The 23,555-nt window shown below is 42.0% G+C and overlaps 1 protein-coding gene across 2 annotated transcripts in view; it reads left to right on the top strand.

The window, feature by feature from the left end:
• med13a (mediator complex subunit 13a) overlaps positions 1-23,555 on the top strand; it is a 79,114-nt gene that overhangs the window by 31,397 nt on the left and 24,162 nt on the right. The window contains exons 1-7 of one of the 2 annotated variants that reach the window (XM_035179273.2): positions 6,311-6,631; positions 12,324-12,469; positions 18,265-18,465; positions 18,582-18,776; positions 18,917-19,079; positions 20,661-20,771; positions 22,763-23,506. In XM_035179273.2, coding sequence (XP_035035164.1) covers positions 6,606-6,631; positions 12,324-12,469; positions 18,265-18,465; positions 18,582-18,776; positions 18,917-19,079; positions 20,661-20,771; positions 22,763-23,506 — 1,586 coding nt within the window. In that variant the 5' untranslated portion in view covers positions 6,311-6,605. Of the gene's footprint in view, positions 1-6,310; positions 6,632-12,323; positions 12,470-18,264; positions 18,466-18,581; positions 18,777-18,916; positions 19,080-20,660; positions 20,772-22,762; positions 23,507-23,555 lie in introns of those variants that run through there. The other variant, XM_035179271.2, reaches the window with a different exon arrangement.

Genomic DNA, 23,555 nt, shown 5'->3' with positions numbered 1-23,555 from the left:
TCATGTCTCTACCAAGAACAGCTGTCAGTAGACACATCGGTAAGATTTAAACAGTGCTACTACTCTTACAACACTGATGATCAATCTGGCACTTAAATTGTACTTTGTTTCTTTTTAAGAGCTAAACAGAAACAAATTCAGAACAGTTGTATTGTCCTCATATGTACTGTATATGAATAAACGATAAGGAAACTGTAACAACATTTTTAAGTTTTCACGAAATCACTTATAGACTATAATGGGTTTGTTGAAATATAGACACCTATGTTTTAAAGCAAAACAAACAGCAATTTTTTGAAAAATATCACTATGTTAGACTTCTAATAAGTGGTAGTTTGCCTACAGCCCCCAAATCACAAAATCAGCCCCCATGCTCTGAGTGATCTAAAACTCTACAGTGGATTTCTGAACGAGAGTTCTGATCATGTTCTGTTCAGACTCTCAGATTGAATTTATGTTCATATGCATAACAACCAGCTGGCTAATGGTTACTTTTAATCATCAACCCAAGTTCGTGTGATTCAGTTAACTCAGTGTGTGGGCTCCAGGCTTCTCACATTCATAACATACTCCGGGCAACGACAGATGATCAGCCAGACAGTTAAACTGTGCATTTCTCCGCCTGTATGTGCTGGATGTTTATTAGATGTTTTGACAGATTGCTCGTATTTCCGGCCCTTATGTGCAAATGACTTGTTGCACTGCATTGTCATCATTGACTCTGCTAAAGTATAACCACACTTCTGAATGCTAAGTTCTCTCTGGGATTGTCAGGGTCTGTATGGTTGTGGGTTGCCAAGTGCTGCAGTGTGTGATCGAGAGAGCTGCCCCCATCCGTAACACACAGGCTCTGGATTGGGAATAGTGAAATACATCATGAATACATGTCTTAATCAGAAACTGAGTAGCTGAGATAAAATGTCTCAGATAACTTTAATGGAGCAAAAATACAGTAAATAGGAAATCTTTCTTCTTTAATACTCTTTAATACTGTGTGTCAATACACATCCCTTGTCCTTTTCTGTGTTGCACTGGGTCCAACATATATCAGATCTACTTCAGAAAAGAGCACATATGTTTATCCACTATCGCTTATATTGCTGGCTAATACTGTTAAAATGTGTAGGGGATTATACACGCGTCCTGTCTCTGATTACTTAAATTGAGCTTTAAATTGAGTTGGAGTAACGTGCTTCTAATTCTCGATAATTTTTCAACGTTTTTAGATATCAAAGTAAAGGTTTATCTTTTCCATGAGCTGTCAATCTTATATTGGAGTCAAATTTCACTATACACATTCACTAGGCATCTGATATAAATTTAGACAGTCTGCAAGTTCACTTGTTTATTTAGTTCAACAAAGAGATGTCCTCCTGTAAACCTGTTCTCATTCCTTTGGATTACAGTGAGGAATGCCCACAAATGTTTGCCGAGGCAGTTAGTCACATTTCTGTACACAATGTGTCACAGCTGGCTGACAAGTTTTAAAACCACAACCCTAACATGATTTACAACAAGCGTTTCTGCTAAATCGAAAGAAAAAGGGCAGAAGTAGGCCTCGCCTTTGTGGGTTAACTGCAGACGCCCAGCTTTAATCCAGGATGAGGCTGACTAATTGGCCATGGCTCGGGGTAATTAAGCTTTATTATAACAATTGCACGACTTATTTTACTAATGGCATGGCCTAATGACTCAATGTGAGCATGTCTTAAAACAGGCAGAAGATACCACCTTTATTACATAGTATTAGAGCTGCAATAAACGATTAATTTGATAATCGATTAATCTGTCGATAATTCTTTTCAATTAATCTGATAAAAAGACAAAAGGCTCCATTTTAACTTTTCCAGCAGCTCTTCTTGTACAATGCTGTTTTTAAATGTATTACAAACAGCTGCAAATTACTAATGATAATAATTCCAGTTTCAGATACCTGTTATTTATAGCAGACTTTTCATAATCCATGTTCAAGATGTCTTAAATTCATCTGAGTTCAAGATAGTTTGAACTAGTATATATCGTTTAATCTATGACTAGTCACAATTAGTGTTTATCTGAAACTGGAATGAAAGATTATAGTATATTATAATATAATTCTACTGAAATGTAGATTTCTATAATTAAATAACACACACATGAATGACAAAAGTAGTTTGAATCTTACTAATTACATATGTTGAAAATTTGCGTTTTAGCAGTTAAAACAGAATCAAAGATATTTACTGTTTATAATGATGTTATATAAATCTTATATGAAAATCCGTACTCGTCACAGTGAAAGTATGACTATGAAAATCTCACTTAACACAGACTTAATGTTAAAACTCCTTGTCCTGCTGCACGTGACTGATACAGAGGACTGTCTCTGTGACTCACAGCTGAATTCATGTCTGTATTTACATAAAACTCTTCCAGTAAGTCGTTTTTGTGCTTTAGAACATAACTGCTGTGAAACAATCAGGAAATTACATTTAGTATCTTTGTTTCACTGCTTTGTGTCTGGCGCCGTGAATTATAACAGACCTGACTAATCGATGACTAAATTAGTAAGTATAATCGATTAATTCGATTAGTTGTTGCAGCCCTACATACCACCATAACATATGTCGTTCACAGGTGTGTAGGACAGGGTATGCTTCACAGTTAAAGAGTAGGTTTTGTTTGCAAGTGTACTTTCAATACAGTACTCTCGGTTTCCAATGATACACAAGTGCCTTTTTCTGACGAAGGAACAGATGTTGCATTATAATCAGGATGCAGCTGCAAAGTGATAATGTGAACATGGAAATGAGTGTAATTAATAAAACAACTTTTTTTTCCTGAAGATCTAAGTTATCTAGCTCATATTGAGAGAGTAGATTTTTAGCTGACAGCAGGTGTATCAGAGGAACAGAGTTTGTGTGTGTGTGTGTGTGTGTGTGTGTGTGTGTGTGTGTGTGTGTGGTGTAGCCTAAACTGTGAGGGAGCTGGAACCTGCCGTGATGTCGGGGTTATGTCAGTATTATCTTTAGTCCGCTCTGGCTGGATCCGTATGAGTCTGTGACACACTTGGAGAGGATCGGATTTCTCCTCTTTTTATGGACTTCAGGACATGTCGTTCCATCTCTTTCCATTTCTTTCTCTCCTCCAAGTTTAATCTGACATATATAAAGAGGCTCACCCCCCTCTATTTGCGGCAGAGGGAAATCAATTCAAAGTAATAGAGCTCTGAGTATGTGTAAGTGAATGTGCTGGCCTTAAGAGTTTGAGTTCAGTGTTTTCTCCAGCACCGTGTCTCCCCTGTGAACTGCGTGCTAAAGCCAGAGCTGGTGTTTCTATCGTGTGCTTGTGTTACTCTGGCAGCAGACAGTGCTGTTTTTTCCCCGGTGGTCAGGTGGCTAGACAATAGTGAAGATTGTATCACCCTGGAATAGTGGCCTCAAATTCTCTGCTGTCTACCTCCTTCGTTGTTCTTTCTTTCATTGCTGATTTTCATTTGCCACATTTTACTCTTGATGGAGGTTCCACCTGATTAATGTCCTTATTGCTTATCCTTTACCTGTTCTCAGTTGGGTTTGATATCAAAGTGAAATATTCATATCCTTCTAATATCCTTCTGACAGATGATTGTGGTTATTGTGTAAACAAACTTCCTAGTACCACTGCATCTCCCAAGGAAAAAGATTGAATTACTAATAGGGATATCACCAGAACCGATGCCTCTGTACCAAAAAATGTCACAGTGCTCCTTTTTTTACAGTACCACTCTGTACATACCCAACAATACAGACCCGCCGCTGCAGGATGGTTGCTGCCGTTGCATCGGGATCATGGCAGGCGCACGCCTCATGTCCTCCCTCCCTCCACACTCCCCTGCCGACCTGTGCTCACTTTGCACGTTGACGGTGAATACTGTCACTGGTCAGAGGTTCTTGAGACCCGTGCAGTACTTGGGTGTTGCTTTGTATTTGTTTGGTTCGCTCTGAAGGTTATAAGACACGTATTTAAACAGAGCAACGGAGACGAGCAGACACACACACACACACACGAAGTTCTTCCCGCATATTGTGAAGCAACGCAGTTTTTTAACTTCGTTGTTGCAGGAGCATTGAAGTGAATTCAGTGGGTTATTGTGGAGATCTGTTCTGTGTGTTCTTCTGCTAAAAAAGCATCCCAGAAACACTGATAATGTTAGCATTTTGAATGGTCTGTCACTACTACTGTAGTAACCTACTGCTTACAGCCTTGCACTTGAGTATATAGCTGTTGTTTTTTGTATGAGCAAATATTTTTAGTGTGTGTTGAAGTAAGTGGGATCTATTGTTTTGTTTTTTGCTGTGGTATCGAAATGGGTATCAAGAATCTTGGAAATTTTGTGGTATCGGAATCAAGTTCTAAATTTCCGGTAATGTGACATCCCTAATTACTAACCATGTTTTGTTGTTGTGTGTTGACGGGTCTCTCTTACGTCATTGTCCATATTTGTTAACGTAGTGGCTGATTGTTATTGTAAGCCTATATTCCAGAAGCATTGTTTATTGATGTTGTGTCAGGAACTGTGCCGAAGCCAGCACGTCCTGTCACTGCAGCGGCACATGACCAGTCAAAACAAGTTTACATGTCCCAAATTGTAATAACAAGCTCCTACAAATGGCAGATATCCATGACACCATGTATGCCCAGAGATGGAAGAGAGGGTGTCTCACTTGCTGGTGGTACTGATGCTGCTGCTGTTGTTGTTGTGCTGAGGAAATGTACGTCAGCTAAACGGAAGCTCAGTTCAAAGTGCGCAACCATTCAAGCCCAACAAACATCTGTGGAATGTCACAGCTCAGCTCCTCTTTCCTTTATCTCCACTCTCCCTCCTCATGTATTCCCATGAACTGTTCTGACCATGTCAGGCTCCAAGGCCTCCAATCGACTTTCGTTTCACCTCAAATCAGGTTTCATATTTCGTAACTTAAAAGAAAAGCATGTTGCTCCTCAGCAGGAATATGTTCAGTAGCTAATGGATAGTGACAGACAAATTAAAACTCAAACAGTGATTAAATCAATATCAATCAAACATCACTTATTTTACACCACCACTTGAACCCTCAGAGGCCCTAAAAACACCTTTCTTTTAAAGCAAACAAGCGAAGAAGACTGTGGGCACAGTTTTGTTGGATAACAACCAAGAACAGAACCAAATAATAATGAAAAAAATTAACTCTCAATGAAAAGTATTTGGCAGCAATCCCATGACATAAAAACTTAAAAAGCACAAACCTTTTTAGCAGCTCAGGCTGTCTGTGAATGAATCTGGGTGCTCTGTCTTTTTTTAGGTCTTCGTGGTCTCCTACTGGTTTTGTTGCCAGTTGTAACAACGTGTCACAAATTCATCTGCTGACGAGCCTGGACACAGACAACACACTCGATAATGAGATGTTGTTGTTTTATTCCGAAACAACAATCTTGTGTCATCGTTTCAATGTTCTCTAGCACTGTTGTCAAATTGGTTTTCAAGGGATAAGAAAATATTGTAAGAACGAAAGTTTGAGAAGAAATAAGATCGTTCTTTAAAGCTTAAAAAATTGAACCGACCGTTTTATGTAGATAAAGTAATTAATTATTTAACAGTTTAACTGGTTTCATAATAGATTCATCGTTTGAGTTATAATCTGCTCTTCCATTGTGATGATTCGGCGTTAACATGATTGTAAACTGAATATCTGCGGGATTCGAATTGTGAATTAGACAAAACCAACAGTTTGAATCATCTTAGTTTGAGAGAAACTGCGATGGACATTTTCTTGATAACTAATTAAGATTTTATACAGTATATTAATAATTAATGGAAATAGTAATTAGTTACAACCGTAGAGAGTATGAGATTTGGAAAATTGTGAAATACGGTGCAATTTAGAAATAATAAAGACGTTGAAAACTCAGTCTGAAACGTGGGGCATGGGAGGACACTGCTTTGTCACACACAAAAGGTCAGGCCTGTTCTCCACACTGCTGAGAAACTGGCTATAATGCACATGCATTGTGTAAATAAAGGCCCTATCCAAACATCAGTTTGGTGATCGTCTCTCGGTGTGCCACACAGCAGACCACCCATGTGAGTGGGATAGAGGCTGCCAGTCGTACACGTCTCCCTCCCTCACTCCGATCTCCCCTTGCCGCCGTGCAGGTCGCCGCTGGCCTTTGGCACCTCTTTTCCATTGCGTGCCAGCTGAAGTCAAATATGCCCTCCTGCCCTCCTTTGTACGTTCCCCCGCTCCAATTCCTCACTGGATTCTCTTATTGTCCCCTAACAGAGCCAAAGGCCAACCAGCCATTTGCGTCTGAGAGGTGGAGCAGGGAGTGCCTCTGTGGACAATCAAGGCGGCGTGCGAGCGAGCGTATGCCGCGTGTGATGGCGAGGATTGGAAAAGGAGAGAGCAGATCAGAGAGCGGCCCAATCTATTTGCCAGTCAATAGATGAAGAGCAGAGCGGAGCAGAGGGGAGTGGGAGGAAAGGTGGACATGGAGAGAGAAAAGATGATTAAAAGATCTTGTGGCTTTTTGTCAGGTTACAACGGCGGCCCTCCCTCCTTCATACCCTCTCAACATGACTGACAGAAAGAGAGGCAGATAAAAACATGGGAAGTGAGATCCAACAAATCAGGTTAATGAACATAATATTCTGACAAGTATCTGCTTCTTTGAAGGCTGTTGAACTCAGTATTTTGGATACACTGCCACCTGCTATATCATATTTTCTGTCTGTATTTAAAATATGTATTGAATTCTGCTAATGAAAGAGCAAACAAACGAGATGAGAAATATTTAGCCGTTCTAAACGGGGATCTCTGTGGTCATTAGCTCATCGACACTGTGCTGCTGACAGGTGGTGTTTTCATCGCACAGGTGCACAGTTTTTCTCTGGTTCCCCACACTGGCCTTGCTGTTTGGTCCTCTCTTTATTGAAGCGCATGCAGTATCTCGCTGCAGGGGAGATGACATTCTAAAATCCCTGACAACCCAAGTCTTGAGTTGAGGTTCGACATACTTTAACAACACAGTTTGTAATGGAGAAGGGCCCCTGAGGGGTCCTTCAGGGGATTCCTGGGGACCCTGAGGCAATGTAAGAAATAGTTTTCGAATGAAATTATAATTTCATTATGATTCAATTTAGAGGTCAGGCAGAAGGGGAGTTTCAAGGATTTCTATCTTCATTTGAAGAAGATGTTCAGAAAGTCACTGCACCTAGACAAGTAAGGGGTTTCGCACATAATCTCCCCCGAAACTGCAGCGTGTCTATTTTTTACAAACTAAACAAATTGGATCTTCAGAGGTGCTGATTCACAGATTCTGTTACTGTTGGACCATGCCAGGATGGCTGTAGATCCATTATATAGCTTACAGTAATGAAGGTGTTATTCATTTTCTCCTCATAACTTTTGGCGAGAACACACATTTCCCAAAATGTTAAAGTATTTCTTTAAGCCTGCAGTAATTTTTGTCTTTACCCTTTAGCCTTTGTTGGACAGTCAATAGAGAAAAATGGCAGAAAAAGACAAAGGTCCACCAGCCAGGAATTGAACTGTGGTCAACCATTAGGTCAATGGATGTCTCCTAACTGTCTGTCTTTGTGAAAATCCTAAATCAGTTGTATGGCCTCTCCATGCCTACACATGACCTGCTCCCCCTCTTTCCAGCTTCCACACTTCCCACTAGTGCTGGGCAATATGACTTCAAATCAATATCACGATTATTTCAAACCCCTAACCACCGGATCACAATCTGCTCTCCCCCGTACATGTCCTGATAACGTTTTGGTGTTCATTATTAACGTGTAAAGTGAGCGCAGGTCAGCAGCGGAGGGAGGAAGGAGGGCATGCTGCAGGGTAATACAGCACCGAACGTAGCTGAAACTCGACAGTTCGTGAATGCACGCATTTGGGAAAGTATTAACCGAATTATCCAACCTGAGCAAGATTGTATGTTGTATGTTGGTTTCTATACATTTTCGGTGAATTGCCCAGCACTGCTTCCCACCATGTTAAACAGCTGATGTTTGCAGGTGTGTGTTTACCCCCACATGCTGAGGCATGTGCAGTCGTGTTTGCTGCACTCGTAGGCTGTGGATGTTTGCAGAAGGGCTGAATTTGATTCTGTGTTTGTGTGTCACGTGTGGATGGGTCGTGTGAACACCCCTGCACACACACACACACACACACAGATCCAGGAGACAGGAAGCAAGGGCACAGATAGATAGAGAGAGAGAGGGGTTTCAAATGCAATAAAAGTCCCCCTGCCTTGTGCTGCAGTTTGTAAGCTTCACCAAACCTTGTTCATCTTGTGTACGTGTCAGTGAGAGACGCAGGGTTAGGCAACGTGTCATGTGCTCATGTGTTGATGTTTCTTTGCTCGCTTGGCCAACTGCTAACCGAACACCTGTTAAGTTCAGTAAGGCTCATGTCTGTTGACCTGAAATACTACAAGTGCACTAGTAAAAAGTAAAAACATATTTTGTTGTTTATTAAGGTAGACAAAGAAGGATTACTAAATTATTAATATTTAGTTATATAAAGTGATAGTTTCAAATTGAATGAGCCATACTCTAATCTCTAATGTGATCTTTAGCCTGAGACAGCTGGCATGTCAGCTAATCTTCTTAACCAATAGGCTGAAGCTGACGGAGCAATCTGTACTGTCACATTTATGAAGAATTGATTTGAATCTGGTTTAATGCCGGCGCGTGTGCGTGTGTGAAAGTTGGGTTGTACTTCTGCCTGCTGAGCCACAGATGGCAGCCCTCTACCTCGAGCGCACAAGTGCCCCTGCAAACACAGATGTGTGTGTGTGTGTGTGTGGATGTGTAGCGTCAGGGTTTCTTTGCATGTGAGAGGAGAACGCTACACTGCAGTTCTGTTGATGTCTGCAGAACACAACACATGTTTGTAGTTCCTCTCTGTTGTCGTCGATCTCTCACTCGCTTTTCATTACCTCCCCCTCCTTGCTCTCCAGGCAATTTCCCCTCGTTTCCTACACGTACAGAAATATACTACAGTATTAGCAGCATGTACATTCTTGTAATGACAATTCATAAATTTCAGATTATTCCTTTTAAGCGAGCCTCAGATAGCTCCACCGGCCCTTTGCTAGCCTGCAGTCAATGGTTACTATTGCTTCCACTCTTTGTCTCCATGCTGTGCAAATAAGAACGGTCCGTGTCAGCTTGTCATTCCACTCCATTTTTAATTCTTTTCTTGCTTTTTCTCACTCACCCTCCAGGCGCTTTGGTGACAAACTCTATTGCCATTAAGAAGACCCCTCATTATGTTGGCTTTTAAGATGGAATAACAGCCATGACTTTGAACACAATAACGCGTCCCCTTTTACCCACAAGTCAGCTCTGGGACTACCTCTGTCCCTCCTTGCTTTCATGTTGGTATTTTTTATTTACAGAATGGCGATGTGGAATAAAGCCGCAACATTTCTGCCTTGAACAGGCTGTGTAAGAGAAGCCAAACCAGCCAAGTGTAATTTACTACTCCTGCACTGGAGCAGTCGTGACACACCTCCCAAACAAAAGCGTCTTTGCTCTCTGTGCCAGCATGTGGCCCAATTCCCTAGTTGTCTTTTCACTCCCTCACCTGGCTGCTCACCAGTGTTTTCTTCTTGTGTTTATATTCATCCCCTGCTTCTCCTCAGTCGACCGCTGGTAGTAACTGTTGTTGTTTTACTTGCACAAGCATATTTTCTTTTATCAAGGGTTTTTCTGGAGGGCTTACACACTTGGGTGATTTTGGGGGATGTCCTGAAGGTATCAGTGGTTCTCTGCATCATACAAAATAACATTTCCCTAAATTGATTTGAACTGCCGTTTTTTTCATCCTCCCGCAGCCATCAGATAATTTAACAGAGTTTGACTGATTACCTAAATTTGTGGTTGGTTAGGTGTCTGCAGTGTTTTTGTATAACCCAGTTTTTACTGGGCTTGTCTGTCTCTATACCAATCCTCTCTGTTTCCACACCTGCCCAGAGACTACAGTCAAAATAAGCAAAGATGGCTTGAACTGACTCATTTACAGAATTGTTTATTGATGAGAAAATCCCATGTAATTTTCACCGAATAAATATACCTGTCATTCTGGATGGATGAGAGCGGGCTGCATGCAAGACGCTAAGAAGCCAACATGAATTGATTTCCTCTACAAAAGCCGAACATGTTACAGCAACATTCAAAAAGTTCTGCAGGTCAAACCTGACTAACTAAAGAGTTTTTCGTTGATTCAATCTGACAGACTCGCTATTGACGAATGTGGAAAGACACTCACAAGCCTGGCAAAACAGACTACAGATATTCCATGATGCGTGATGATCTTTAAAAGTATAAATATAGTATCAGGAAAACATTGATACTTTCTCCAGTCAAAACGAATATTTTTTGTAATGAATGACAACCCTTATTTTTTCAAATCAAAGATTTAGAAAAAAGGGTAAACAATGGTATCCTCTTTCTAAAAAAACTTGTATCCCTGAACGTGCTGGCCTCATCTGAATGAAGCAGTGCTCATTTCGCCTGAGTGCAGCCATTGACAAATCAAGTAGCTGTTTGTCAAAGTGTTTCTTTCTAGTAGAAAATTACCCTTTTGCGTTCCTCTTTTTTGTGCGGCCTAACAAGGAAGGACTGTGAAAACACAGAAAGAATTTCATTCAAAAGAAAGACCACATTTGGAAGATAGACTACTTGATAATTTGTCAAGCCCAGATTCCTGAAGACTTACAGCAGCTTGAGAAAGCAGGTCTGGTTTCTGTCTGAATGCCATGTAACTCAGAAGGCTGAAGCTTTACATTAGCTTGGATGAACTTAAGAATTGTATTGTTTTTTTGTCCCACCATCACTACATTGAAGCCACGTTATGGAGGGATGGCTTCTCTACTGCTTTTGAGTTTACAGAGACCTATAATTAGGTCAGTATGTATAAGTCAGTGTACATATGCTGATATTTGAATTATATTTGACCCATCCTTTAATGGCAGTAGCAGTCCACTAGCTTAACACCAAAACATTGGTATTTAGCTAAAACTGCTGAGGATGTCTTTTCTCTCTCTTTGACTCACCTTCATTAGCCTACATTGCCTCCAGTCAGGACTGTTATCAACAGTAAATATCATACATTTACAGCCATTCATTAACAAGCACCACCTTATCTTAACCAATAAAACCAAAGTCGAAGATGAATGCCAAGCTCTGGGGGGCTTAGGGCATCTCTTCAGTACGTAGGTAGTATTATCTTATTGAAGTGCGCTTTCTCTCTCTCCATCTCTCTCTCCCTCTGCTCCTTTTCTTTAATCCTCTGCTGAGTAGGTGTGCCAGAGAGAGACGGGGCGAAAAGACTGATATTTGCTTAACCAAATCCTCTGAGGACGCAACCCTCTTTGATCCACTTCCAAATTCAACCCCTTCGTTTGGTCATCTGTCACTTGCGCTGTCTCCCGCTCTCTGTGATTGTGTAACGTGTGAGTGTGCGTGTCTGTGGGCGTGTATGTTGGATGAGAATAGAGAGAGGGAAGTCCACAGACAATGGTCTGCATTTTGCTCTGCCCCTCTTCCATCGGCCTCGTCCTTGCTTTGCATTTCTTCTTCAACTTGACACTTTTGTTGTGTGTACTGTTGAGGTCAGACTGGCACAGGCAGGCATCGAGCTTGTGTGTGTGAGTGTGTGAGTGAGTGAGTGAGAGAGAGAAGGTACTGTTGTTGCTGAGTGTGTTAGCTAGAGGGTTAGTGTTCCTTTGTATTACACACAGCTCTATCCACATTAGACCGACGAAGTACAAACCACACTAACACAAACCACCTGTGAGCACTGATTTGATGACATTCTTCCATCCTGAAGTCTGTAAAAGATGCTGCAGACGCTTCATTATCATCTACGATAAAGAGCTGTCCAGCTGTCTGAGCAACTTGATATAAGCATAAAAGGCATCTTTTATATGACCAAAGGGTGCACAGATTAGTACCTCCTTGCATCTACCTCTGGCTTCATTCTTCCTATCGAGTCTCTGTCACATTGAAGCAGAATGAGTGAGAAGAGAGATTCCATTGCAGCCTTTGACAAAAAAAGACTGGTTTTTATTATCATATTTTCTCTCTCTACCCTTCCTTTCGCTGCCAACTCTTTTTTCCCCCCACTCTGTGAACGGGAGCATGAGCTAGTACATCTGATATGCTTCCCTTTTTTTCCACAGCAGTCACTCACTCTCCATCGGAGTTATTCATTGCAAGCTGCACCTCTTTTCAAAGGTACACATTAAAGTAGTGGGATCCCAAAATACCCATCTCTTTCTTTCTCTCTCCTTCCATACAGTGAGCACCTATCCTGCGCCTTTACTTTCTTCCTGCACGGCGAGAGCAACGTGTGCACCAGTGTGGAGATCAACCAGCACCAGCCCATCTACCACCTGACGGAGGAGCACCTTACTCTGGCTCAGCAGGCGTCCAGCCCCTTCCAAGGTGGGTGTCCAAATACACTTGGCTTCTTTGAACTCGCTCCAATGAATTCTAGGGCCAGTTAGAAACACAAAGCATATTTGACCTCATCCTGTTGAGTTCACTGTGGGGTCACATTCTGCCCCATGTTCTCTAAAAATCTGATCAGCATCCCAGTAGCTGGATAAACGAATGAACAGTGTCATCCTCTAGTCACTTTGATATAACCCTTGAGTGCAGTGCCACACACAGTCATGATGACGACACATCGTTACCCTCGAGTTTTGTTCAAATCTGATCAGCGGCGTCTGAAATAATACATTCGACAGATGAACAAAGAGAGCCCATTAGACCAAGCCTTATTCAGTGGGAAAACATAAATACTGCTCCAATGTTTTGCTCAGTGTTTTCTCTTTGAACTTTTGGCTTCAAGGCTGCCTGGGAATTCCGCATTTCAAAGGAAAAGGCTGTAATCAGCTGACAGAGTCCAGTAGGACACACATATTTTCATGTGTGAACACATGCCTGCTTTTGCACTCAAGTTGAAAAAATATATATGGTAGCCTGTTCTTGCTATATTTAGGGCCCGAGCACCGACGGTGGGAGGCCCTATTGAAATTGTGTTTCACTTGAAACTTTATCTAAAATGTACATTCAGCTGATGAGAATCTTCAGATAAAAATGAGCCTTGCGTGAGTAACATTTTGTAATAAATGGCATAAATGTCAATTTTCATAACACTACATATATTATATGGGTCTGAGCAAAAGTGAATGTTTGACTGGTTGGCACAGGCATTAAACCATGAGTCAGTAATTCTAGTCTTTGAATTAGAAGAATAAGTAAAAGTTTCATCCAAACTGCATATGATTAGTTTGAGAAAAAGCTTACTGCGTGTCCTAAAATACAGTTTTATCATTAGGATTCAAAGACGCCATTTAGCTCAAAGTATTTGAACTTGCTCTCAAAAGTATTTTTTTCATATCTTCTTGTAACATTAACAACTAAAACCTCACTCTTAGCCTAGGAGAGTATATTTTGAATGTAATTAATTAGTAAGCTTTATGTGTGCTGTGTTGGGAGCTGTTGTCAAGATGATACATACGCAATCCTTCTGTCAGGCTGTCTTTCATTACACTGGCACGCATCCAGTTTAAAAGAAAAGCCTCTGCAGTCACTTTGAATTACAGTGTAGCGCAGTTATAAAAATCTGTGGCCCTAATGATATTCCATCATTGGCTCTAAATTTACTGTCCCACCCCGAGCCAAAAACTGTAATCCCAAAACCATTGTTAGCTTGCATCTCCTCTCACATACAGTGACATTAATGTAATGACAGTAATATACATATTGTCTTATTTTGCCAGGGGAAGGAAATAGTTTGCCTCCTAATAACATGATTACATTAAAGTGATTTTAATACGAGTATCACACATATATCCTGATGTTTGTATCATAAGTGAGGCATGGAGAGCTGTACACAATCTTTTTTTCTGCATACTTAGCTGATGCCCCGTGATCATTCCCTCTGGTAGATTGTCACATAAAAGAACACACATTTTACATTATGAAACAAGTGCTTCATAGAAAATAGACAAAGCCTGACTAGAGTTAGCGTTTAGTTTGTCAATGACTTCATAAAACCTTAAAATTATTTAAGTTATTCTTTCAGTGATGGACACATGAACCCTGAGGAAATGTTTTCCTCCTTTCATCCCCTCTGTCTCTACAGCTCTCGTGAAATGAGGTGATGAGGTCCTTTCTGTTTTTTAAAAAAAATTTCACAGTTATTGGAACTTGGCGTATGATTTGAATTTGAGGTTTTGATAAGATCTTCTTGTTCAGTATGAGGATTCCAGTCACTAACTAGCAGTTACTTAGTTTTGACTCATTTTAATCTTCTAAGAAAGCCTATCTGCACTCTGTTATCTTCCTTTCAATTTTCCCAGTCATGTAGTTCCAGACAAGTCATGTGAGTTTCCCCACAGACACACACTCTCCCTTTTTATTATGAGACAACATTGTCTCAATTAAATTAAATGAAGTGATGTGTGCTGAATTCTTTCTATTTGTGTTGACACTGAACAATCAAAACTGAATTAATTACCTCCAGCTAGGAGGATCTGCATTTGTTCTTTTTTACTAGCAGGATTACAGAAAAACTACTTAACTGCTTTCATGTTGTGGATGTGTTGGGCATTAACCCATAAAATCTTGGGGCTGCTCTGGGTCAGGGGGCAGATCCAGGAATGTTTTTCAATTTGAAAGAGTTGGTTTTTTGACATTTTTACTGATTTCACATTGAATAATTCATGGCCCTTTATGGAACAAAACAGGCATGTTTAGGGGGCTGATATACAAGTGTGTGTAATTTGGTGCTAAAATCTGGATCCTGTAATTGTAAATGTGGTTTCATTAGGGGACTGTTGTGCCTTGGTGGGGGTATGCGTTTTGAGTGCTATTTAAGTTCTTATTTTGAGGCAAATAAAAATACCTCCCAGTAACTCCATGTTGAGAGCATAGATTTTTTTTATGTAGCCTGATGTGTATGACTTTTATGATCTCCCTGTTGTGTCTGTGCGCAGGTGTGTTTTCACCTCGGCAGTATATCTTTAGCTTCCTAACAACCCATCCTCTCTCTTCCCCCCTCACCTCTGCCAAGCTTGGTTTACTGTGCGGTAGAGCGCTCCGGCAGGCAGACCTCTCCAGGATGTGACCTCATAAAAGGGCGCAGAGTGAATGTAATGAACTCTCAGCCCATTACACTGATCTGAACACATTTGACATGTCTTCAGGGAGCCAGAGATAGACTCGCAGGCAGAGAGAGAGAGAGGGAAGCAGAAGTAATGGAGGGGTGGAGGGAGGGGAGGTGGTGATGGGGGGTAAAAATGGTGAACCATTTCATAATTGTGCTGAATTTGATCTCTTCTACAACTGACCTCAGGTCTTAAGAGTGTGCAGCCAGAAATGAAAGGGAAACAAGTTATATTTCATTGATATGATTGGCCAGTACTGGATGTTGTGTTTCGCAACTTAAATAACAGTTAGTTCTTCTCTGTTGTGATGTTTTTGCTGAGGTAGGACTGTATGTGCTGTAGGTAAAGCATTATGTTGAGGGGGCATTCAGGATGTGCTTCATGTTAGAGCTTTAAAAAAGCAATGTAATGAATGCCACCCGGATTCCTTTCACAGTCAAAATATTATCTCTATAGGTGCCAAACTTTGCCTAATGCTTAACAGAGCTGCTAATACCCCACCCTATCTGTCACCACCACCTGCCAACCACATCCTCAAAATATCCAGGAGTGTTGGGTCTGTACATTAGATTTTTTCTTCAAAGTAGTCATTTTCAAACCTTCATAGTGACACCCGTGGTTCCCATGGTAACAGCAAGCGCAAGAAAACACTCCTCGAGCACCGACTTTGGCAGAAATACAATAGCGGTGCAGAGTAAAGTTGCAGAAAAGGTGGACGTGTGCAGCCTGTCACCTGCAGCTCTTAATTTAACACTTCACTGTGGCTGCTCCTGTCGATCCCATTACTGTGACATTTAATCAGTCTCAAAACCCGAGCGGGGGTTGGGGGGGTGTTGTGTTGAAGCAGTAGCAAGTAGGGCTGGACTATATGGCTAAAAAGTATTCCAAGATCACAGAGAGATCACAATAGATTCAACATTATTATTCATTTTAAAGACAGATTTGTGCTCATCAGGGAAGGTTGTGCTTTTTAACTCCTCTTTTATTTCGAATGACAAACACTTGTTAAACAGTGAAACATTTTACATACATGTAGTCGTTAAACCCCTTACTGTGTTTGCACAATGCATTGGCAATACTATATATTGATATGAATTGAACCTTTATGCTATTGCTATTGATGAAAAGTATATTGCAATAATTAATGACATTTTTTAATTTCCCAGCCTTAGTTGCAGTCGTGTACAGAGGGTTGAGCTTGTGCTCATTGCAATGTTCTTGCTGGACCTTATTTTTGCATGTAGAGCGGAAGAGCTGTCTCGTAAGGATGGTTTTCTTTTTGCGTAAACTGTTCTGTGTGTGCATGGACTTTGTGTCACCATACATTATTCCCTCACAAAATAAAACAAATATTCACAGATTTATTCTTTGTTGAAGAGTGACTGGTCAGCACTGTACAAGTAGTTTGTTTCCTGTGTCTACTTCACAGTAAAAGCCTGTTGCCAATCAAAGGCTTTTAATGTGAAGCAGTAGCCGTAAAAAAGTTTTGTTTGTATTAGCAGTGACATCTGACGCTATGTAAAGAGAATAAAGAGCGAGGCTGATATCAGTGAAGTAAGATTACACTGGAGAATCTGAATCCTGCATGGGAAAAGTGAAATTCCACTACCAATACAAACTGCTATATAGACACACGTTAATATGCCCAAGGCCTACCTCAAATAAAATGCAAAACATAATTATGAAAATTGGCTTTTATTTTATTACAGGATTGTAACTTTATGAGTAGCAGTTGAGCCTCACCATCTGCAGGACATTTTGTCGGAAAATGCCCCCTCGACTGAAACACTGCTCATGCATCATGTCGTCCTTTTCCTACCATTTTCTCTGTCTCCCTCCATTTTCCCATCCTGGAAGCTCTTCTATGGTCCAGCCCCAGGATCAATACCTGGAGACAAAGGCCATCCAGTCTAGTAATGACATACTAGAAAAGCAGAGCAGATCAGGACATTAACAAATGCTCCCTCACACACCCAACCACCCAGCCAGTCTGTTCGTAGAACCATTTATACCCCATCCTCACATTAAAATGTATTGCAGACGCAGAGACAGAAAATGGAAGCATTACGAGCTGAAGGGCTCATATATACATGTCAGGTTGATGTGCATACAGTATCTGTGCTCATAGGTATGAATTATGCATGTTAGTCCATGGTAGCGCTTTCATTCTCTGATGGATGTAGGTCTGTTCTGTAAGCAGACTGATGGGCTCACTGTGTGACTCCTATATGTCTGTGCAGTCAAATGTGTTTGCAGAGGAGTGGCCCTTTTTTATAAGCCTCTGTTTATGGGTTCTGGGAGGCCAGCGCTTGCCAATAATTGGCGTCTGGATTGCTCAGTAAGTATTTGGTGAGTCTGCCGGGACCAGCCGGGACCAGCTGAGTCCAGCGGTGCTCCAGAAAGATTCTGCCGGAGATGACGGAATCACAGGGAAAGGGATGCATTAGGGAGAAGTAAGAAAGGAAAGGTGATCAGTATAAAGAGAGACTTTAGATAGTTATGAGGGCGAAAATGGGAAGAAGATATAGGACATAGAATGGGAATGAAGGAAACTATGAAGTGAAGGCTGGAATAAGAACATGAGGAAGGGTAAGTGATGGAGCTGAAGAAAGAGAGTAAGAGTGGGCTAAGGATTCAATTCAAAAAAGGAAGAAAAGAGGTACGATGTGAGAATGGAATTCTGGGGAGAAGAGAGGTAAAGTAAGAAGTGATGGCTGAAAAAAGAATGAATAGTTTAAGAAGTGAGATAAGGGAAAAGAAGTAATAAAGGATTTTAGGATGTAAGATATAAGATGTAGAAAATGAATTAAACTGGAAACAGAAACATAGAAATGAGAAGAGAGAGTTAGTAAAACATGGAAGTTTTAAGGTTATGCAGAGGGGAATCTAGGGAGGAAATGGATTCAGAGGTGAAAGAAAGAAGATCTGCGGGGGATTAGTTGTGTCAGTGACGCACACTTGATTTTGCCACTGCTTCTCAGTATAAAGTAGAAGACGTACTTATGATGACTAACATTGTTCTGTTTTTCTCTCCTCTCCTCTCCACCCTACCCCTCTCTCTAGTCATCCTCAGTCCTTTCGGCCTGAACGGGACCCTGACGGGACAGTCTTACAAGATGTCAGACCCACCCACTCAGAAGCTGATTGAGGAGTGGAACCAGTTCTATCCCATCGGCCCCAGCACTAAGGGGGGTGTGTCGGAGGACAAGGTGGAGGACATGGATTGGGAAGATGACTCTCTGGCCTCTGTGGAGGTCCTCGTCGGTCAGTTATTTTTAAAAATATCCATCACTAAGCTATTTCTCCTTGTGTTTGTCTCATTAGAATGTAGATTGGAGTCTGAGGTTTAACCTGTTTGTTTTCTTTCTGTGTGTGTACAGGTGGTGTGCGGATGGTGTACCCAGCCTGCCTGGTTCTGGTGCCACAGTCAGACATCCCAGTTGTGGCCCCTGTGGGGTCCTCCCAATGCACTGCCGTCTACTCGGGTGGCCACCAAGTGCCTGCTTCCCAGCGAGAGCCCGCCATTTCTTTGGTGACCCTCACCCCTCCCACATCGCCCGAGGAGACGCAGACAGGTAGTGATATACATTGTGTGGATTTATATCACTGGAGAATAGAGACTGATTGTCATGGTTTGCTCTTAAAATGATCTATACCATTGAATTGGTAATTTTTTTGTCAAGTGGTCCATTGACCTTGTCCTCTCCCTCTCTAGTGGACTCTCACTCGGCCAAGAAGTGGGTTAGTATGCCCTCATCATCTGATGTGTTCAGCGTGGACAGAACAAGTCACCATGGAGGGAAAATTCCACGCCGACAAGCCACACAGGTGGTGGAGCGTGTATGGCAAGAGTGCAATATCAACCGAGCCCAGAACAAGTAAGTTACTGTGTCGAGAAGGCAGCACAAGGTCATGTTTGAAATCAGTGTAGATTAAAAATATGATTTAAACATCAGAGGACAAAACCCATAACCGGCTATCTAATCTGTCCTCTATTTTTGTGTTACGATTGGTCATTTGGTAACAAAATAAAATCACAAACGGGACAGTGCCGCCATGTTCTTGGTTTCATGTTTGCAAGCTAGACGGAATAATAATTTGTTGCTCGGGTTGTGTCCTGGCATGAGTTCCCTGTGTGGTCTCCATGGGCCTGGGCAAACTCCAACAACCTATCAGTAATAATTGTCACCGTGGATGGTTGTAAATTGGAGATATAATGGCGGGGGTGTAGTTTATTTAATTGAAGCACTCAATCAAACTAATAAGATGCCAAACCAACCCAGATAAATGTGTATCCTCATCTGTCTTCCTGCATGAGTTGTGTTCATCAACAAAATCAAATTGTGATGAAAGCCTTCACATGCAGTTTTTTCATCGGGTGCCTAAAAAGCGTTTGATTGGATGGAGTGAGGCTTTGAGCGGTAAACTGTTATACATCTTCCGCACACTGGTGATTTTTCAGGCTGCTGTTTTGGTGGTAACATTTTTTTTTCATTAAATACACACATAAAAAAACCGTCATTACAAAAAAAACCGGATCACTCCACTTGGAGAGGCTGACAGGATGAGCTGTTTTCTCTGCTAATGCTCCACTAACGTTTTTTTCTTTTATTTTATGAGCACTTTTATGAGATGTAGGCAGAGTAAAGTAGAGCACGCTTGTGTGGCAGCGTTCAAGTAGTTAAGTACTCCAAAAGTTGAGAATATCATTTTCATTTTAAAACTGCTCATCTAAGCCTTGTACTTCAGCTCTGCATTGGACAGATTCAGTATTTTTTAATAAACCTTGATGAGTGTGTGATCACAGGTTTCTGTGTTCCTCTTTTAAAGATAAGCTGGTCAAAACTGAAAGGCCCTTCCCTCTGCCCAAAAGCACTGTTGCCTTTCAATGTTTTGTTTCCCAGCACTTCTCAACTCCAAATCTGCCATATACAGTTAACAGAACTTTTGTCAAACCATTTTCTCCTATATTTCTATTGCATTTTCTATCACACATAAACCAGTGAAAAATCTTTGAATAAAACGAGATGGAAATGACGATCACAAGTAATTAAAGTAAGAGTAAGCTTGCAGTATTGTCCCTTGGTCTTTTGTTTTATTCAGCATCAGTGAATCTGACACATTGGGAGCACCCTGGGATCTGTTGCCCCTTGACCAAGCACAGAATGTCGGCTGTAGTTAGCTGTTGGCTTGTCAGCCAAAATATTATTGCTCAGAGCAAGGCTATGAAATAAGCCTCAGCACAAAGCTTTTACCAATCGCCACTGAATAGCAAGGAAACATGAGCTATAGCAGTGCCGTATTGAGGATTTATGTTACAGAACTTGAAAAAAAAAAAAAAAGCACTGGTCTCTTCACATGAGTAACACCGGATGAAAAATAGCCGAGGAAGTGGTTGGACTCCAGTCACAATTTGCCCTCAGAAAATTTGTGTTTCAAAGTGTTGTTTTCCTCCCCAGGCGGAAGTTCTCAGCTGCAACCAACGGTACCTGTGAGGAGGAGTTGACGGAGAAAGTGAGAGCCTGGGATTTCGTGGAGCCTTCGCAGAGGTCGTACTGCAGCTGCTCGAGGTCAGTCACTTTCCGCGTGGAGGTACAGTGTGTGCAGGTATTGCTCACGTAGTATGTGAGCTCAGAGGCATTTCGAGGTTATACTGAGTGTGTGGAGCTCTTAATGCAGGCACACAGGGCCACAGTCAGCAAAATGTACTATATGTAAGATATTATTCTTCATTCATTTTTTTATTTATTACTTTTTTGTAAAAGTGACATCTGTGCCAAGGCGGAAACCTCCTCTGCACTCTGGGTTTCTGTAAGTCAGACATTTTTATTTCTGCACTGATGGGGATAATTCGAGGGAGAAAGAATAAATTAACCTCTAATAGAGCACTTAACGGATACTGTGGTAGTAAAAAGAGCATGTGTTGCATGATCTTAATGTTAACAACCATGAGCTCAGAACATGTTGAATTCATTAGTGTGTGTGAATGCTTAAATGTCTCTTTATGTCCTGCAACAACGGTCCAGAATGCAGGACATTAAGTTGTCATGTGTGACTCTGTAGCCACATTTTGGACATCACTCTACAGTACATGGTAGAAACTTGACAGGTACTCTACTGAGTAGGGGGGTGCTTGGCCATCCTCTATTGAGAGCGTGCTGCAGCTGTAGTCCGACTCAGTTTTGTTATACCCGGGTGATTCCTGCACATTGTACACCAGTTGAGATGGATATCCATAGGTAATAAAGATCTATCTGACTTAGTGTCGCCTTCTCACCTCGGCTGTGTGTCACCACGTGTCTCCACCTCCTGGATCGCTTGACCTCTGCAAAGTCATTTGATTGCAACTCTGTGTACGCCCTGCAGTGGTGGGCCACTGCTCAAAATGTGAATACCTGAAACACTGGCCCAGGGAGGGGAGAGCAGGCTTGGACCACAGGCCACAGCAAAGTGGAATGGGCCAGTCAGCTGGAGCATGTTAATTTGTTGGAAGCCACCCAGCACTTTGGTGACACAGAAACAGGGAAGCTCCTCTCTTTGCCAGTTTTAATGGCCATTAGCTTTGTTTAGTAGATGGAAGCCTTCCATGTCTCTGCTTAGTTAGACATCTAATAGTCAGGACATGTGCGTACCCCAGTCATTACAAAGGCACAGTTTCTTCAACAATTCCCTCATTTGTATCCACAACAGTAGACTGAGTGGTGACCCAACACAGAGAGGCTTAAGAAACACTGAGGCTGACTTGAGAGACTCTGATGCACTTGCACAGTGGTGTAGATGAATTCTCAGTGTAGTGAGGGAAGGTGAGCCAGAATGATTTGGTTGGCTGTCAGCAGCGTGGATGGTTACAGATCGGGTTGTCAGCGTGGCCTATTTTTTGGTTTAAATTTTCTAAAATTGACATTCTTGCAAATTTGCAAAATACAATGATAAACTCACACTTGAGTGTGGAAAAAGGTAAGCATCTTGCTAGTATACAAGACTATAGTTTAACTAATGTTTAATGATGTAGGATTGATTAAAGCGGCTTTCAGACATGCGCCGAACTCTGGATAATCTCCTGACATTGAGGGGCGCAAAGGTCAGAGTCAGTTGCTGTGGATATTCGCTGGTCCCATATTAAATACTCTTAACATCCGAGTAAGCCCATGTGAGAATACAACTAAAGATTCTCCATGAGTGAGTGGGTGTACCTCCTGTGTGTGAATGCAGCACCACCCCTCAACTGAACAATCTATCGAGATTTCTTTGTCGTTGTGAACTCGTCTGACGGGAAACTTCTGCATCGTCTGTACTAAACATCTATGTTCCCTTACGTCTGCACAATATGATTTGTAAGCTGAGGCATTTTTTAGTAGCTTAATTTCTGATTGTATTTTCAGACAATATTGACCTTTTAAAAAAAACGGAGTTCATGGGGTTTGGATAGTGCACTTGGCCATTTTGCGATTTCAGTTACCTTTCCATTAATTGTTAAGCCCTAGTGTGTATTATGGTTTCAAAGGTTATCTCTGACACTGCTGTCATTTTAACAACATTGTTTCACTGTATTTCCCTGCAGATATAAATCGGTGAAGCAGCGAACAGGCAGCACCCCAGGCCAAGCTCAGTCCGCAGGTCAGCCCTCCACGACTCCGACCAAGCACAAAGCTGGAGGAGAGAAGCCTGAGAAAGGTGACAAGCAGCAGAAAAGACCCCAAACACCCTTCCATCATCGCAGCCTGGCCAGCGACGAGACCTCACTAGAGACTGAGACAACTGCAGGGCAAAGGTTGACAATGAGGAGCCAGGATGGAGGAAGGTTTCCTAGTATTCGCTCTGCAGATGTGTCTGGCATCCAAAAAACCCACCAGCTTCACAGTGGGGGGGTCAGTGCGGGACCATCAGAACAGGCCAACTCCCCCCAACCCCCACCACTTAGCCCCCACCCCTGCGAACGCAGCGAGGAGTCGGGGGAGGGCATGAAGAACCCTTCAACCCCCAACAGCCAACACTTTTATCAGCCACCCTCAGAGCCTTGTCTAGTCCGGGTGAAGGGTGGCGGCGAGGAGCACGGAGGTTCAGAGGGTCTGAATCAGCACTTCCACTCGCATCAACCCCATCCTGGAGTATACTCCGACCCTCCTGAGCCCACTGTGTACGTGGGCTCAGCGGTCAACCTGGAGGAGGACAGCTCCCACGCTCCATGGCGGTTATTCAACCTACCCCGCAGGAAAGAAGCCGAGGTGCCCACACCACTGCTGCCGGGGGACAAACTAAGGGACGAGGCATTGGCGTCACAGGACAACCCGGTGTCAGTCACAGAGTGAGTGACATTTGCCAGCTAATATTCCCTTCCACCCTTTCCCTCTACT

The sequence above is a fragment of the Hippoglossus stenolepis genome, chromosome 15, assembly GCF_022539355.2.
Source record: "Hippoglossus stenolepis isolate QCI-W04-F060 chromosome 15, HSTE1.2, whole genome shotgun sequence".
In the NCBI taxonomy this organism is placed as follows: Eukaryota; Metazoa; Chordata; class Actinopteri; order Pleuronectiformes; family Pleuronectidae; genus Hippoglossus; species Hippoglossus stenolepis.
Note: the sequence above shows the minus strand (reverse complement) of the source record. Positions and strands in the feature narration are given on the sequence as shown.